Source organism: Capricornis sumatraensis, chromosome 2 (assembly GCF_032405125.1).
Source record: "Capricornis sumatraensis isolate serow.1 chromosome 2, serow.2, whole genome shotgun sequence".
Lineage (NCBI taxonomy): Eukaryota > Metazoa > Chordata > Mammalia > Artiodactyla > Bovidae > Capricornis > Capricornis sumatraensis.
Window position 1 is genome coordinate 116,927,829 of NC_091070.1, and position 16,007 is coordinate 116,943,835.

General features: G+C 53.7%; 1 protein-coding gene across 1 annotated transcript; it reads right to left on the reverse strand.

Moving 5' to 3' along the window:
- Positions 1-196: 196 nt before the first annotated feature.
- On the reverse strand, positions 197-15,866 carry DCST1 (DC-STAMP domain containing 1). Its single transcript, XM_068965800.1, has 16 exons — positions 15,809-15,866; positions 15,343-15,468; positions 15,200-15,274; positions 10,457-10,585; positions 9,967-10,106; positions 9,007-9,220; positions 8,777-8,920; positions 8,008-8,129; positions 7,489-7,646; positions 5,343-5,442; positions 5,121-5,216; positions 4,853-4,979; positions 4,128-4,244; positions 3,494-3,636; positions 3,266-3,379; positions 197-448 (listed from the first exon to the last, which is right to left on the reverse strand). Exons 1-16 carry the CDS (start codon positions 15,864-15,866, stop codon positions 197-199), a joined length of 2,115 nt encoding a protein of 704 aa, XP_068821901.1.
- Between the last annotated feature and the right edge of the window lie 141 nt (positions 15,867-16,007).

The window sequence follows — 16,007 nt, forward strand, 5'->3', positions numbered from 1 at the left end:
GACGCCTTCGTAGCAGCTGCACTGCCCTCCGTTCTCACGACCGCAGCCGGGTTCTGCCGGATCAGGTGGGCTGGTTCTCCCTACTGCCCAGCTCACCCTCCGGTACCGGACGCCTGAGAAGCGCGGGCAGCAGGAGTGTAATAAAGGATTTTATTAAACAGGAAGCAGCGGATGGGGGAGCGAGCAAGACGCCCCTTCACTCCGCGTAGGTAGCATCATCGTTGCTGTCGCTGTAGGCGGAGGAGGAGAGCTCCTCGCGGGGTGTGCAGACCGGGCACCGCTGCCGCATGTCATTCCAGCACAAGCGGCAGTACACTGCCTCGCAGTTCGGTGTAGGGCACAGGTAGGACTCGGGCGTCTCGGGTGCTTGGCACACCACGCATCGGCGGCGCAGCCAGGGGCGCAAGAGCGGGCAGCGGCGGTGCAGGATGTCAACCAGATGGCGGCGCTGTTGAGAGACGGGGCGGGTTTAGAGCCGGTTGGGGAGCAGGCGAGAAAGATGGGGAGCTGCAGAGCAGCGCTTCATTTTGGAGAAGCGCTTCTTATCTGAAGTCTCAAAACCTGACTATGCCCATATGTTGGAGGAAGCTGGATTTGGCAAAGAAGAGCCCTGGAGGGCAAGGGTTCTATGGAAGTCGGTCCTGGAGAGCCTCCCTCACTTCGTGGTGGAGAGTCAGAAGATGCAGCCGGTAATAGCAACAACCATCATCACATGTACTCTCCCGTAAATCGTAAATCGTCTCATTTGATTCTCACCGTGAGGCTGAGAAGCGAGTAGGGCAGATAAGACTATCACTACTGTGTTTTCCTACTTTACAGATGAGAAAGCTGAATCTCATAAATGTTAAATGACTTTCCCAAAGGCACAGACTGAACAGTAAAACCTGTCTGGATCTAGGTACCCTGATTCCAAATCACAAGCCTGGCTCATTATGCTCCCTCTGTCTCCCAGCCTCTTTCCACACGTTTTCCAGGAATTCTCAGGCCACCTTATCTGGTCACTCTTTGCTCAAGAAACTCCAGGGCCCCCACTGCCTGCCAAGCAAAGGCAGGACTCCTGGCCTTGGCCTTCTGAGCCTTCCACAGTCTGGTCCCTTTCTAGCCTCTGCTCCAGCTTACCTCTCCCTGAATTTTACATGTTCTGTGCCAGTTTCTCCTTAGACTTCAAGCCCTGGCACTTGGTTGGCATTTCCTTTGGACTCTGAATCCTTGCACATTCTGCTTCCTCAACAGGGAATGAATGCCCTTCACATTTCCATCTGCCCATCCAAATCCAGTTAACTCCATGATCTGGTCATGGAATCACTTTATGTTCATTTTGAGTGAGTTTCTTGGGAGATCTGGATCAAGACGATGGACTAGAAGGACATGGAGCTCACCTCCTCCCATAGTATCAGTATGTTCATCAGACATTCATCCAGCCTCTACTGCATGTCATGGGAGCTGGGGAGGTCTAGGAGCTTCCCTGGTGGCTCAGAGGGTAAAGTGTCTGCCTGCAATGCAGGAGACCTGGGTTCGATCCCTGGGTCAGGAAGATCCCCTGGAGAAGGAAATGGCAACCCGCTCCAGTACTCTTGCCTGGAAAATCCCATGGACAGAGAAGCCTGGCAGACTACAGTCCATGGGATCGCAAAGAGTCGGACATGACTGAGTGACTTCACTTTCACTTTCAGGAGCTGGAGGAAAAATGTAAGCAAACATGGTCTGTCACTTTTATGAGTTTTTTAGGGCTGATTAAATAAGAGTGGCTGCTCCTTGTGTTTTTAAATGATATTGGGCCCTGTACCAAGAAACTGTAAGTAACTTAATTCAATTCAAACAATAACTATGTAAGGCAGATCTCTTTGCAGCTGAAAAAACTGATGGCTTGGAGAGGTGATCATTTTCACATGATGACAACTAACACATATATAGAACTTGCTCTGTACCTGCACTGTGATTAAATGAAACTCATTTAATCCTTACTGCAAAAGATGGAGTAGTAAAGTCCATTTTACAGAAGGGAAAACCAAGGCTCAGCATTTAAATCAGTGGTCAAGAGCACACAATTGTCGCAGTGGTCCAGTGGTCCAGTGGTCCAGCGGCTAAGACTCCAAATGCAGGAGGCCTGGGTTCCATCCCTGGTCAGGGAACTAGTTCCCACCACTGCAACTGAGAGTTCACACACCGCAGCTCAAGATGCTGCATGCCGCAACTAAGACCTGTCACAGCCAAATAAGTAAATATCCTTTTTAAAAAACGACATCTTTACATTAAAAAGATAAGCTCTCTGGCACCAGACCCTCACACCCGACCACCACTCTATTACTGATCTCTAGTGAGCAGGCCTCACAGATTTGTTCAACCTCCCCATTCTGCAGAGGGAAAAACTGAGGTCCAGTGAAGACCATAGCCAAGGTTACAAAGCTTACTGAGGGCATGTGGACTGGAGCCTGGGTCTGCTGACAGTGTGCCCTTTCTGTATACCACATGCCTCTTCATGAGGCCTCCCCGATCCCCAGCCCACCTGAGTCCCCTCACCTCTGTCACCTCCTCACACCCGCCACACCCCTCCACCCCTCTGCTGGAACTGCACTGAACTTCTAATCTGAAATCCTCTCAGAAGAACCTGTGGCTTTCCCTTGGGCCCCTTGTTTCTGATGAACCTGTCTTGCTTTTCTTTGACCCAACTATATCCAATCTGATTCCTCCTTTTTGCCTGCTTCCCTATGGTCCAGGTGGCTCAGTTGGTAAAGAATCCACCTGCAATGCAGGAGACCCCGGTTCGATTCCTGGGTCAGGAAAATTCCCTGGAGAAGGGGTAGTTTACCCAATCCAGTATTCTTGGACTTCCCTGGTGGCTCAGATAGTAAAGAATCCACCTGCAATGGAGGAGACCTGGATTTGATCCCTGGGTTGGGAAGATCCCCTGGAGGAGGGCATGGCAACCCATTCCAGTATTCTTGCCTGGAGAATTCCATGTATAGAGCAGCCTGGCAGGTTACAGTCCATGGGGTTGCAAAGAGTCGGACATGGCTGAGCAGTCGACTAAGTACATCACAGCCCTATGGTCCACTTAGGATCTCAGGCTGGGCTGAATACTGGGTGCAGATATGGACACAGCCTTGACCTCCAGGCACTGGATGACCAAGGCCTTTGCATGCATCCCATGAGAACTCACTGAGTGTCAGTAGACTTGGGACCTTGGTAGAGACTGGATGGACTAAGGGGAGATGCCCCTGCTCCACTCCAGTTCCTAGACCCAGAGGTGCAGGCCTGAACTTACCGGAGCCCTCTGCTGTCTTGCCCGCCTCACAATGGTAGCCCTCCTCAGCTGGGTGAAGGCTGCTCTCTTCCTCAAGAGATCATTGTAGAGGAACAGGATCCGCTTCTTCTCTCGCTGGGGCCAAGGAGACAGAACAGAGGAGGAAGACATCCCCCAAGGTGGGGCTGATGGGGAGCTGGGTGCAGGCTGGTGTGTGCACACCTGAGGGTGGAGAGGCTGGGGGCACACCTTGGGGAAGTAGAAGGCTGCGATGACCCTCCGGAGCCGGTAGCCGAAAGCCTGGAGCAGGCAGAGGCATGTTAGGAGGCCACTCGGTAGAGCTGCTTTCAAATAGGCCCTGGTGCTCAGGGGCACGGGCTGGGGCAGGCAGGCTGCGGGAGGAGCCAGGCCTGTCAGGGGCATGGCCCGGTCCGGCTGGCCACAACTCTGCAGTGAACTCCCCATGTTCATGGGATGTGGGTTAGGTCTCTGATTACCCTGTTATCTTCCTGCCTGCTCCTCACCCTGCAGAGCTGTGTTGTCAGTATTGTAGCCATTAGGCCCAGGAAGCTATTTGTTCAACATGGCACAGATGGAGAAATTTTCCATCATGACAGAAAGTTCTACTGAACGGCATTGCTCCAGAGGGCTGGGACCTTGGGGGACCCTCTGGACTCATCTGACCCAAACCTGTCATCCTCCAGTCCTTCAAGCTTGACCTGATGTTTCCTACTCTGATTCTCTAATGCAAACACACCGACCCCCTTTTCACCATAGCCAAGGCCCAGTCCCCTAATTCTTTGTCTTGGAAACACCCTGCCTGCTTCCTCTCCCCGGCCCCCAGCCTTCAATTCCTCTGATCCAAACTTTCAGCATCACTCACGCATGTTGTTTGAGTCCACCACCATCTCGGAGGAGGTGTTCAGGGCTCCGATGGTATTCCGAAGAAGCCGGGCAAGCATGGAGTCTCCCCCGACTTTCACTTCCAGTTTATGACTGCCTGATGCCAGGATAGGGGTTGTGGTGTGTGTGGGGAGTGGGGGAGTCAGGAGAGAGTTGGAGTTAAGGAAATGGGGCAGGATGGAGACTGGGTGGAGGGGAGAGGTCAAGGTATAGCAATACTTCTCAACTGCACAGGACTTTCCCTCCCTTCACTGATTACTAATGCCTCCTTTTGACAGATACAAAGGGGAGTGGCAACTGAGGCTCCCAGTGACAGCTGTCAATTGGCAGGGCTGATATTTGACCCTAAGGTGGGCAGGTAGGGGCTGAGAAGCAGAAGGAAATGACAGAACTGGGGACTTCCTTTGTGGCCCAGTGGTTAAGAGTCTGCCTTCCAGTGCAGGGTTCCATCCCTGGTTGGGGACCTAGGTGCCCACATGCCGTGAAGTAACTAAGCCTGAGAGCCACAGCTACTAAGCCCATGCTCTGGAAGCCCTGCGCCACAACTAGACAGAAGCCCATGAGCCACAACCAAGACCTAAGCAGCCAAATATAATAAACTTTTTAAAAATTGGAAGAATTGGGGTGGGGTGGCTGCACAAGGGTGGGAGTTCTCCAGGGGGTTGTCTCCTTGGGCCTGGAGCCTGGAGTGGGGGCTGGGCTCACTGCGGAAGGAGTACTGCACGAAGGAGTGGTGGCGGATAGTGTCGAAGATGGAGTAGAGAGCCCAGTCCAGGCCACAGAGCAGCAGCAGCAGCAGCAGCACGGGCAGTGTCTCCACGAGCTCCCTTAACTGGCCAGGGAGCAGGAGGGGCGGAGCTGGGCAGTGCCACTGGTCCAGGCCTGGAGCCTCCTCTGAGCCCCCTCTGCCCTCCACCCCTCAGATCCCTGCCTCTAGTAGGATCTGGGGTCCTGCCCTCCGTGCCATCCTCACCACATTTCTCATTTCTGCGGCCTGGATCGTGGGGTCCCAAGGGAAGATGACGGTTTTCTTCTCGGCTTTGCGGAGTGGCAGCAGCGTCTGCTTGCCCTGGGAAAAATGTCCCCATGGTGAGAAACACTGGGCACCCTCTCCTCTTCCCTTCTGCCCTCCTGGAGCAGGAAGCCACCCAGGGAACAGGACAGGGCACTCCTGGGCGAGGCTGCCCACACTCACTAGCTTCTTCCTGCGTTCATCGATCTGACAGAAGTAGGTGCTGATATAGATGTTGTCGAAGCGGATGTCCCCGTTATAGCTGTCCATGTAGGAGAAGCACCTGCGGATGAGGGTGTCTCCATTGCCTCCAGGTTTACCCACCCTCAACCACGGGCTTCCCTGCTGTGGTCAGTCAGCCGACCACCCAGCATGCACCAAGCACCGTCTATGTCCTCCGAGAAGAAAGCCCTACCCTGCCCTCCAGCAGCCCCACAGTCCAGTGAAAACCATGCACGCACATTCTGCTGAGACACAACAGAGGTGAGGAGGGGAGGGGAGTGTGTGTAAGTGCATGTGTGTGCCTGGGAGTCTAGGGGAAGCCTTCCCAGGCATGGAACTTTCAGGAAGAATATCAAGCAGAGGAAACATTAGGAGCAAAGGAGGGAGACAGGGAAAATCCCTCAAGGATGCAGAAATCGCCCGATCCACTGACTCCCACGTCCACCTCGCATGCCCCGGCCTCTTGGCTGGGCCCTCAAAACATCTCCTGGGAGCTCACTTGAAGCAAAACTCATTTCAGCCATCATTTCCCTTCTCCTCTGATACACCCCTGAGTAAAGCGATGTTTTCTGTGTGAGCATGTGTGCACACGCAAACGTAGCTTTTCTGTGTGTCTCTCAAAGTCCCACATAATGCTTCAGTTTCCTGAGGAAAAATGTTAATTGTTGGAAATGTGTTTAAAACTGTAAAAGTACATTAAATAAGCTCTGTAAACTGTGAAACAGGATTTCCAATGCTATTGGTTCTGGGACCCTGTAAAAATCCACATCTTCGCCTTTCAGATAGAAATGTCTGTAAGTGCAAAGAAAGACTGTGAGCGCCCCCTTGTGGGGAGCCCTACCACTGCTGGGTCTGGGCCTGCGGAGCCGGGTCTCTGCCCCTCCCCAGCTCAGACCCTTCAATGAGTGACCTCACCCAGGTTGAAAGCCTGGAAGTGGCTTTTGACTCTGTACCTCCTTCCTTCCCTCCGCAAGCTGGCTCTGCACCTTCCCCCACCTCCCTCCATTTCAGGCCAACTTCCTGCCACGCCCCCCACCCCCACCTCCGTTCCAGCCTGGCTCCCTAACCTCTGACCCACCTTGGCCTCCCTGCCTCCAGGCTGCTCCAGTACAGCCTGCAACCTTGCCACTGGGGGGCAGTTCAGGGCCCTCCTGCAAGGATTTCCAGACTGTTCTGACTATGCCGAGTCCTCAACCACAGCCTCTGCCTTCCACATCCCATAAATGCTGGATTCCTGACCCAAGAGAATACTTTCCCGCTTCTTGGCTGTGGCTCCCCATCTGCAGCCTTTTGAAGCTCAGTTATGGCCCTTTCAGCGGCATTTCCTCAGTTCCCATATCTGTCCATCGTACAGCCTTTGAATCATCTCTGTCTTGTGGACGCCTCTTTTACCTCCCCTCAACCATGAGTGTCTTGAGGGCAGAACTATGGCTCATTCATCTCTGTCCTCCCACGGGGCTCTGGACATACACATAAACACTCACTTGCAGTCTAGACCCCACGGACAGGGGCAGAAGGAGCAAGAGCCCCTGCGGCCGCCCTGGTCCAGCCCCTGCCCATCTCAGGCACGTGGGGCTAGAGACAGGAAACAGAGGGTCCAGAGGTCGGCAGGGAAGCAGAGTGAGGCCCAGGGCAGCCCAGCTGGACGCCAGGCTGGGTGGGGTTGAGGACTTTGGTCCAAATGGAGGGAAAGTAGCTGCCAACACAGCAGGCGGGAGAAAATGAAAGCAGAATTGGACGATAAAAATGGCACAAAGTCAGAGCCAAGGGGAATATGAAGGGCAAGAAAAAAAAAATCAAAAGTCAAAGCTAAAAGTTAAAAAAAAAAAAAAAAGTCAGCGCTGGGATAAAGGCCGGAAGGAGGTAGATAAATGAAGACGGTCGCCCTTTTAAGGTGGTGGGAACATGGGGTAACGTTTCTTCTGACAAAATGTCCACATTTCCTTTAACTTTGTGTAAACAACGAACCCAGCTTTGTAAAAAGGCAAAGTCAAAGGCGAAGAGCGTTCAGATTCAGTCGGAGGAGGGCTCTGCAGCTGCATTCTAGGCCCTCCCTCAGGGCGCGGCCGGCGGTAGGCCGGGCTCCGGGCAGAGGCTGAGGACTCACGCGTGGAGGACCAGCAGGAAGGTGCAGGAGAGCAGCACGTGCAGCAGCCCCAGGGTCCGCTCGAGCTGGGCCTCCTGGCGCCTCACGTAGTCCCGCACCTCGGTGCTCACGTGTTTCCAGCTCGTGTTGAGGCCCAGCACCCCAGCCCGCCTCTCCTCCTGGTGGACGGCACGGGCGCCGCCTCAGAGGCCCAGACCCAGCTTCCCAGGCCGGCTGTGGCTTCTCCCCCTGGGGTGCTCCCTCGTGCTCTCCTCCTCCCAGGAACTTCAGGGGGGCTCTGCCTTCTGTTCGCCACCCTCCTTGACGCCGTCTTGCTCCTCTGCAGCTCTGTGAGCTGACACCCTCTCACACCTGGCTGCCCTTCCCACAGGCCGGACACACCTCCGTCATCCAGCGCCTTCACCACTCGCCACCTCGTCCCCTCCCTCGCCAGCCACCTCTCCTGGGTCCTCGCATCCTGTGCCCTGTGGCCTCCTCCTCCCACTCCCTACCTCCCCCCTCACACTGCCCATCTCTTACCTTGAGGTTAATAGTCGCTGAAAATTCCCCCTCCAGGCCATGAATAGACTGGTTGAGGGAGTCATAGGTCTGCCCAAAGTTGCCTTCCACTGGGATACGACTGCGGCACCAAACTTCCATCACTGCTGGGCAGCGGGGCCAGGTCAGGGGGCCTCCCTGTGCCCGGCCTCCAGTGCTCCCTTTCCGTGATCCTGTTTTTGTCTCTCTGCCCGTGACTTTCTTTCTTTCTTTTCATTTTTTGGTGTGACTTATGGAATCTTAGTTCAGAGGCCAGGGATTGAACCTTGGCTCTTGGCAGTGACAGCTCGGAGTCCTAACTGTTGGAGTCTTAACAACTGGACTGAAAGAGAATTCCCTGCCCATGGCTTTCTACCACCTTGACTTTTTCCCTTCTTCACTCCCCTTGCATTCTTCCCCCCATCTTTTCACCTGTCTGTAACTGTACCAAACACCAATTCGATAGCCAGCGCTTAACAGGCAGTTCCGCTGGCTCTGTTCATTGCCTTGCGTGTATTAGCTCCTTGAATCCTCAAGACCCCTAATGGGAGAAGTACTATCGTGATGCCCATCTTTCAGATGAAGAGACAAAGCAGGAACTTACCTGAGCCACAAATCTGGTCAGCTGGAGGCGCTGGGCCCTAAGGATGCTGTGTCCTCAGAGCCCAAAGCCTCCCCTCCTGACTGCCTTCCTGCCCGACACCTTCCCAGGGCCCCCCAGGACTCAGATCCGTAGCCCTGGTGCTCCCCACCCTCCTGCCTGTGTGCTCACCCTTGGCAATGCTGCAGAAGAACTTGAACTTCATGGGCAGGCAGAGAAGGTGGTTGAGGAGGGGCACCCAGATGCGCCGCATACACACTCCATGCTTCTGGTCAAACCAGCGGCGGCAGCTGAACATGGCCTCGCTCACCACATCTGCAGGAAGGGTCACCGGGGGTCTGAGGTCCCCAGCCCCTGAGCCGACGCCCGGGCCCCTGCCCTGCCCAGGGACCCTCGCTCACGGGAGCAGCGCAGCTTAGTCTTCAGCTCATACATCTTCTGTGTAGACAGGTGGTGTCTGAAGGCTGAGGCAGCGGGGGCCTCCTCACCCGGGGCTGTCTCTGAGGCCTCGGCATCCTTGGGTGAGAATCCGCTCTCACTGTTCACCTGGGCGTCCAGTTCCTCAAAGGAGTTGGTGATGTTCTGGGTCTCAGCTCTCAGCGACTCTTTGCTGCTCTGGGGTTGGAGGCAGGAGAGGAGTCAGGCATGGCAACTTGGAGCTTCTGTGCCCGACAGCCTGTCTGTGCCCAGCAGCCCAGCCTTGGGCTCTTACCTCCAGCTATAAGGAGCCGAGGCCTGGAGATGGGCTCTCATCTTAGTTTCTCCACTGTTTGTAGTCCTTCGGAGCCCTCTCCCCTCCCCAGGTGCCACTGTTGCACTCACCTCCCAGGCTCCCAGCTCCTCCCAAGGCCTCCCATTCCAGATCCTTGCTAGTCGAGGAAGGTTCCCCAGGTCCTTGACTTTACCCCTCATCGCTACTCAGGCCACTGTGCCATCTGCATTGTCCCAACTCCGAAGCCCCGAGGTCCTTGTGTCCCCAGCTCCTCAACTTTCCAACTTTTCCAGACCCCAATCTTCAGTTTTCCAGTACCTTATTCCCTCATCCCCTCACCCTCAAAGCTTCCCAATTCCTCAAGGCCAGGGCCCCCATTTTCCTGACATCCTAGCTCAGCCGCCCAGAGCACTACCTACTTGGGTGTTTGGGAATGTGTGTGGGATATGCCCCAGGGGCCAGGGGGTAGGAGCTCTTCTGCCATTTGGTGCCCAGAGACCAGGGCAATGTTTGGGAACAGTTCTGCCCAAATGCCAGTACCACTCGCCCTGTTGTGAAACTATATGTCCAGGATCCCAGCTCTCAGCTCAGGTCATCTAGGCCCTGTGGGGAGAGGGACCCCTAGACCCTGCCGGTGTAGGGTCCTGACCAGCAAGTCCTTGAACACGGCCCGCAGGGGGGCTGTGGAGACACGCCAAGCTGTGCGGGTGTTGTTGATCTGCAGCTCCACGGTGCAGCCGAGCGATGCTATCACCTCATTGAGGTTGTGCCGCAGGTTGGCCACTGGTCCTGGGGGAAGATGCCCTGGTAGATTACCTCCCTCTAGAGCCAATTAACTTTCTCCAGCCCATCCCGAGCTCCCACTCTGCGGGTGGTGACCACCTTCTAGAACTGTACATTGATGGGGCCCAGAAGCTGGTGAGAGGTCATCTCATTCAACCCCTGATTTTTTTTTTTTCCTTTTGTAAATGAAAGAGGCTCAGACACTCAGAGGAACTCTCTCAGGGGACACACAAGTCAGAACAGCTGGGATTAGACCCCCCACTCTTTGTTCTTCACCAAGCCTGGCTCTCAGTGGATAGCCCACCCAGAGTCACTGCTTCAGGGTCACTAACTGGTACCCAGGGGAACACACTCACCCTCATAGATGGCGGCCAAGGCATATCCCAGTACAAAGAGCCTGCCCTCTTTGCCCAGCATCTTGGGTATTAGCAGAAGGCTGGCACAGCGAATGTGAGGCGAGGTCCCCCAGCCTACGACCCCCAAGCCTATCAGGAGAGCCCAGCAAGTGGTGAGGCAGAGTAAGGAAGCTGCCTCTCCCACCAAGTTTAGCAGAGCACCCACCTCCCACAACTCCTTTCTAGAACCATCACCGTACTGCCCTTGTTCCATTCACTCTGGCTCTGATAGGCCTTCAGGCCACTCATGCATTCATCCATCAAACAGCCATTTATAGAGTTCAACTGTGTGCCAGCCTCCGGAAGGGCTTGGAGAGGAGGTCAGAGATTGAAAAGCCAGGGTCAGTGATTGACTTGGTGCGTATATACGAGTGTGTGTGTTTGTGTTAGGGAAGGGGGCCAGCACTTTCCCTTTCCAGGCTGGACTCACAGGTACCCTAGGTACTGAGGGGGCGGAGAGAGCAAGAGGTGAATTCTGGAAACAGGCATTGGTGCTCAGAGCAGTCGGAAGAGAGGTCACAGCCACCCCGATATCCCCTGCTCTCTGACACCTACAGCTCCGTCCCTAATTTTAGCCTTTAGTCGTGTACCTCCTGGTGTGTTTTAGCAGCTCCACATGTGTCTCCCTGTGGTCTCTGCAGGGAGACAGTGAGCTCCTTGAAGCTCATAATCCAGGGAGAGAGACAGACGGGTAAACAGATGACTGCAACACCGAGTGCTAAGTGCCCAGGGAGGCGCTTATGGAGAGCTGTGGGAGCCCGGGAGGGAGCGGGCATTGCTGTGGGGAGGGGTGGGGCTGGGAAGGCTGGACAAAGGCGGCGATGTGACAGCTGGGCCTGGGCAATGAGTCAGTGTTGTGAGGCATTCCAAGCCAAAGGAGTAGCATAAACTGGTCAGGGAACCCAGAAGACTCCTGTGTGGATGGAGTGTTCTCCCAAAGATGGTCAAGGCAGATCCCTAGTCCGTACCCTTCTCTCCATCTGCTCTGCCCTGACGGAGTCCCCAGCGTCTCTCATGAGAGCCGCCTCGTCCCTTACTTCCTCTCTTGCTAACCTAGATATCAGTTTTCTTTAGGCAGCCAGAGTCATCTTACAAAAACAAAAATCTCGGATTATGGTCCCTGCTCTGCTTGAAACCATGCAATAACTTCCCATCTTTGCTTGGGATCAAATCCGGACTCCTCTAACACGATCACCAGACTTTCGTGATCTGGCCCCTTCCCACCTTCTGAGGTGATCTCATCCTATTCAGCCCCTCGCCCACCACGTCCGCCCACACTGGCTGTGTTGCCGTTTCTGGAACTTGCCAAGCTCGCGCGTCCTCCCCGGTCTTGGCCCGGCCGTTCCCGTGCCAGGAGCTCTCCTCCCCTGGTCTTCACCTGGCGGCTCTACCTTGCCATACAGGTTTGCTGCAAACCCTGTCAGTGCCACCTCATGGTTTCTTCTCCCTTCTTCCTTGCTAACACAACTTGGGTTTTGTTCCAGGGCAATGGCTTGTCCCTACCCTGGCCCTGGGGGTAAATCTGGATCCATCTAACCCAAGCATGCTATAGCAGGACATCGAAAGGGAGGTGATTCTGTGGTCTTGGCCTTTTGGCCAAGGCTCAAGCTGAGGACGATAGCTGACAAATAGTCGCCCTACTTTCTGAGGATGATTGTTGACCGAGAGCTGCTCTACCTTCTAAAGAGAGGCTCATGGAGTTTGCTATCTGGGCATTCCCCAAAGAGCACAAGTGGTGTCTCAGCCCTCTACCCCAACCAGCCTAGACAAAGACAGGGCCAGAAATCGGAATTATCTGGAAGTAGAGGGAAGTGGTTAGAGCAGGCAGACATAGGAGGAGAGGCTGTGGGGAGGACGGGTGTTCACTTCCCCATGGCAAGTGACAGACTCCAAGAGCACCCTTCTGAGGCTGGTGTTGCAAGAAGGGGAACCCGGCTGACCCCTCCCAACTGGACACCCGCTGAGCTGCAGAGCCTGGCAGGGCCACCCCAGGGCTGCCCCAGAGCAGAGAAAGGGAGGAGCGTTCACGGACGAGGCCAGCAGGGCCTCCCAGGAGTACGGGGGAAGCAGGCACACGGAGCGTGGTACTTCTCATCATGACAGGGGAGGGCCGACTTCAAGGGGGCCTGTGTTCCCCGTTTGGGAGGGCAAGGACGTTTCCTTTGGGACAAGCATACATACAGAAGGCATGTTAAGTCGCCTCCATTATCCAGACTCTTTGCGACCCCATGGACTGTAGCCCGCCAGGCTCCTCTGTCCATGGTATTCTGCAGGCATGAATACTGGAATGGGTTGCCATGCCCTCCTCTAGGGAATCTTCCCAACCCAGGGATCGAAACTGCTACTCTCCTGCGTTGGCAAGTGTGTTCTTTACCACTAGCGCCACCTGGGAAATAGAGAGGGCAGCAGGCCTCAAAGCCATCTGTGTGGGTCCCATCTCCGAGGGCTGCCTGTTTAGGAGGAGGCATCCAAAAATAAGAGTCTGCAGGTGGCCTGTAGGAACTACAGGGAGCTTCGTTCAAGGTCAGTCAAATAGAACTGCCCTCAGCAGGAAACTGGGCCCAGCGCGGTCCACACAGAGCCTCCAGCCAGACCATGAACAGGGCCCCCTGAGACGACTGGGGTGTGAGGGAGTGCTGCACAGAGGCGGGGGAATTCTAACAGTATCGATGACTTCAGACTTTTGTCCCTTTTCCTCTAATTCTTCTAATCCCCTTTCTGACATCAGAAGAGCCAGAAAGGGAAGGAAGTGGAGAAAAAAAGTGAGTGAGCAGGCTGTGCCTCTTGTCCGCCGCAGGACCCCACTCCACGGATCAGGTCTGCGCTTCGGGGCAAGGGCTTGGTCAGCAGGGAAGATGTTTGAGAACGACATGAGATTGAAATCTTTGACGTAGAATGGACTGGACTGGACTTTTAAGCCCCGAAAATAGTCATAATTACTGAAGCAAGACTGGATCTTCTAGATTTAAATCACCAGAAAGCTAAGGGTCTGTGTGAGAGGTCATCAGTGGGGAGAAACGTTGGAAAACAGTGGTCAGAGAGAAAGAAGTTTCCTGTTGGAGCCGCATCGAGGCGGTTGATTCCGTGAGCTCAGGATGATGCCGCGCCCGTGCCCCTTGCCTGGGAGAGGGTTAGAAAGGACACGTGCTGCAGTTCGGACCAAAGAGGTGTGGGGGAAGTCGGCCAGGGGGTTACAGGAAGCTCTTTGTTCTCCTAGGAGACGCGGGGAAGGAATGCGCTCGGCTTTTGAGATTGTCACGTGGGGACGTGGCGTCTGGATTTGCTGCAGCCATTTTGTGACCTGAAGAGGGATGATCTACAGGCCAAAAATGGCAGAGAAAAAAGTCAAAAGGAAGCTTGGTCCTTGGTGGGTTTACTGAGCTGCCAAATTATCCAAATTCCAAAACTACTGTACCTTGAAACTTGTTAGATGAGATGATCAATTTCCTCTATGGTTAAACCACTTTCAGGTGGGTTTTCTGCTCCTGTGGCTCAACACGTCTTGATTCAAGGCCTCCCTTCACGTGTCACCTTCTCTAAGAAGCCTTCCCTGACTACTCCCCAGCTAGCTCCCAATCCCTTTCTATCACATCCCCCTGGTTTACGTTTTTCATACCACTTGTAACCATCCAAAATGCTCTTGTTGTTTCTTCATTTATTGTCTAACTCTTTCGACTAGAATGTAAACTTGAAAGAGAATGTAAACTCTGAAAAAACTGGGTGTGTGGTGGGGAATAGTTAAAAAGAATTAAGAGGTACAAGCCTCCAGTTATATAATAAATAAGTCAGAGATAGATAACAAGGAATTTGGTCAATAGGAAATATGGCCAATATTTTATAATAACTTTAAATGGAGTATAATCTATAAGGATACTGAATCAAAATGTTGTACACCTGAAACTAATATAACATTTCAAATTAACTGTACTTAAAAGCAACATGTTCAAAAATATTGTAAAAACTTTGGACAGGGAAAAATGGTTCTTAGACTTATTGTGGTGATCATTTTATAATGTATGCAAGTGTCAAATCACTATATCGTACACCTGAAATTAACATAATATTGTACATCAACTATATGTCAATTAAAAAAGAAATCATTATAAATTTATAGCAGTCACTGCACATACATACATACATAGACACACATGTATGCACTATACACCATGATGCATGTATGTGTATGTAATGCATGTTATATATATTATAAACTCTAGGGGACTAAAATGTAAAAAGTGAGCTGAGTGTTTGTCAACCTTATTCACTGCTGAATGAATCCTCAGCAGGTGCTCAGTGCTAAATGAATGAGTGAATGAATGAATTGAATTTATCAGAAGCAGGAGGAAGCAGGTTTATCATGGGGGCTAATCTCTGGAGGAGGAAATGGCAACCCACTCCAGTATTCTTGCCTGGTGAATCCCATGGACAGAGAAGCCTGGCAGGCTACAGTCTGTGGGGTTATGAAGAGTCGGACATGACTGATCACACACACAGGGGTTAATAGGGAGTCCCTCAGACTGGGGAGACTCTTGTGGGCAAGGACTGTGTCTTCTGTAGACTGGGGGCTCTTCCCTCTCATCTCCCCTCAAAGCCCAAGATGAAGCTGAAATTACAAGGGACACTTGGGAACAGAAGAAACAAGAGGAGACTCCTTCCTGGGCACCCAGGGCTGTACTGCATCCCGGCTCTTAGCCCAGCACTAACCCACCAAGCTGTATAACGTCACCATCTTCTGATCTTCATAGATGTTCATAGGGTTCACCAGAAGCTGAAAGAGACCTGAAGATACAGGGTTCAGCCAAAGGTCGAAAGATGCGCCCCACCTCTGACCTCTGCTCTGTACTCACCTATGGCCAGGAGCCCTCCGGTGCCTGCCCCCAGCAGGAAAGCGCTGATGGGAAACTCACCCGGCTGGCGCCAGAGGAATTGGTTACAGGATCTGGGCAGCCCCCAGTTCAGGAACCCCTGCACCGCTGAGGGGTCAAACAGTTTAGCCCAGCAGGGCCAACATACCACTCTTCTGGCTGGGACATGGTTCATTAGGATTAGGGGTAGCAGAGAGGTGGAGGCTGGGAGAACCTGGATGAGGGTGGCCAGAACGCAAGGGACCCTGGGGAAGTGAGGCAGACACGAGAGAGGGAAGAAGAAAGGGCTAGGCCAGCAGAGGGTGCTGGATGAGAGGGGTGGAGGCTGGGGGCCCCCAAAGTTGGGGAAGGGGCAGGAGTCCTGGAGGAGAGACTGGGTGAGAGGAGTGGGGGCCAGGAGTTGCTGGAAGTCACTGGGAAGGGTCAGGGTCTCTGGTGACTGACTCACTGGTGTGGGGTAGTTTCCTTTGCCCTTTTGCTCCATTCTGATGAGGTCTGATGGCCATGAGTCTGCTATGGGGAAGTCTCTCTCATTCCAGAAAGCTCCTCCAGGATGTCTTTGGATCAGAGGTTCGGCTTCTGTCTCCACCTCACCCACAGCCTGTCTGAGGGCTGTGTCTTTTAATCCCTCAGCTGTGAAATGTGGG

What these genes read in the sequence shown, in the direction of transcription:
- DCST1 (XM_068965800.1), bottom strand. Translation starts at nt 15,866, where the DNA reads ATGGCCATCAGACCTCATCAGAATGGAGCAAAAGGGCAAAGGAAACTA. An exon ending in ATGAACGCAGGAAGAAGCTA is followed by an intron (nt 5,217 to 5,342) that starts GTGAGTGTGGGC and finishes CATTTTTCCCAG; the next exon opens with GGCAAGCAGACGCTGCTGCC. An exon ending in CAGCCTTCTACTTCCCCAAG is followed by an intron (nt 3,380 to 3,493) that starts GTGTGCCCCCAG and finishes CCTTGGCCCCAG; the next exon opens with CGAGAGAAGAAGCGGATCCT.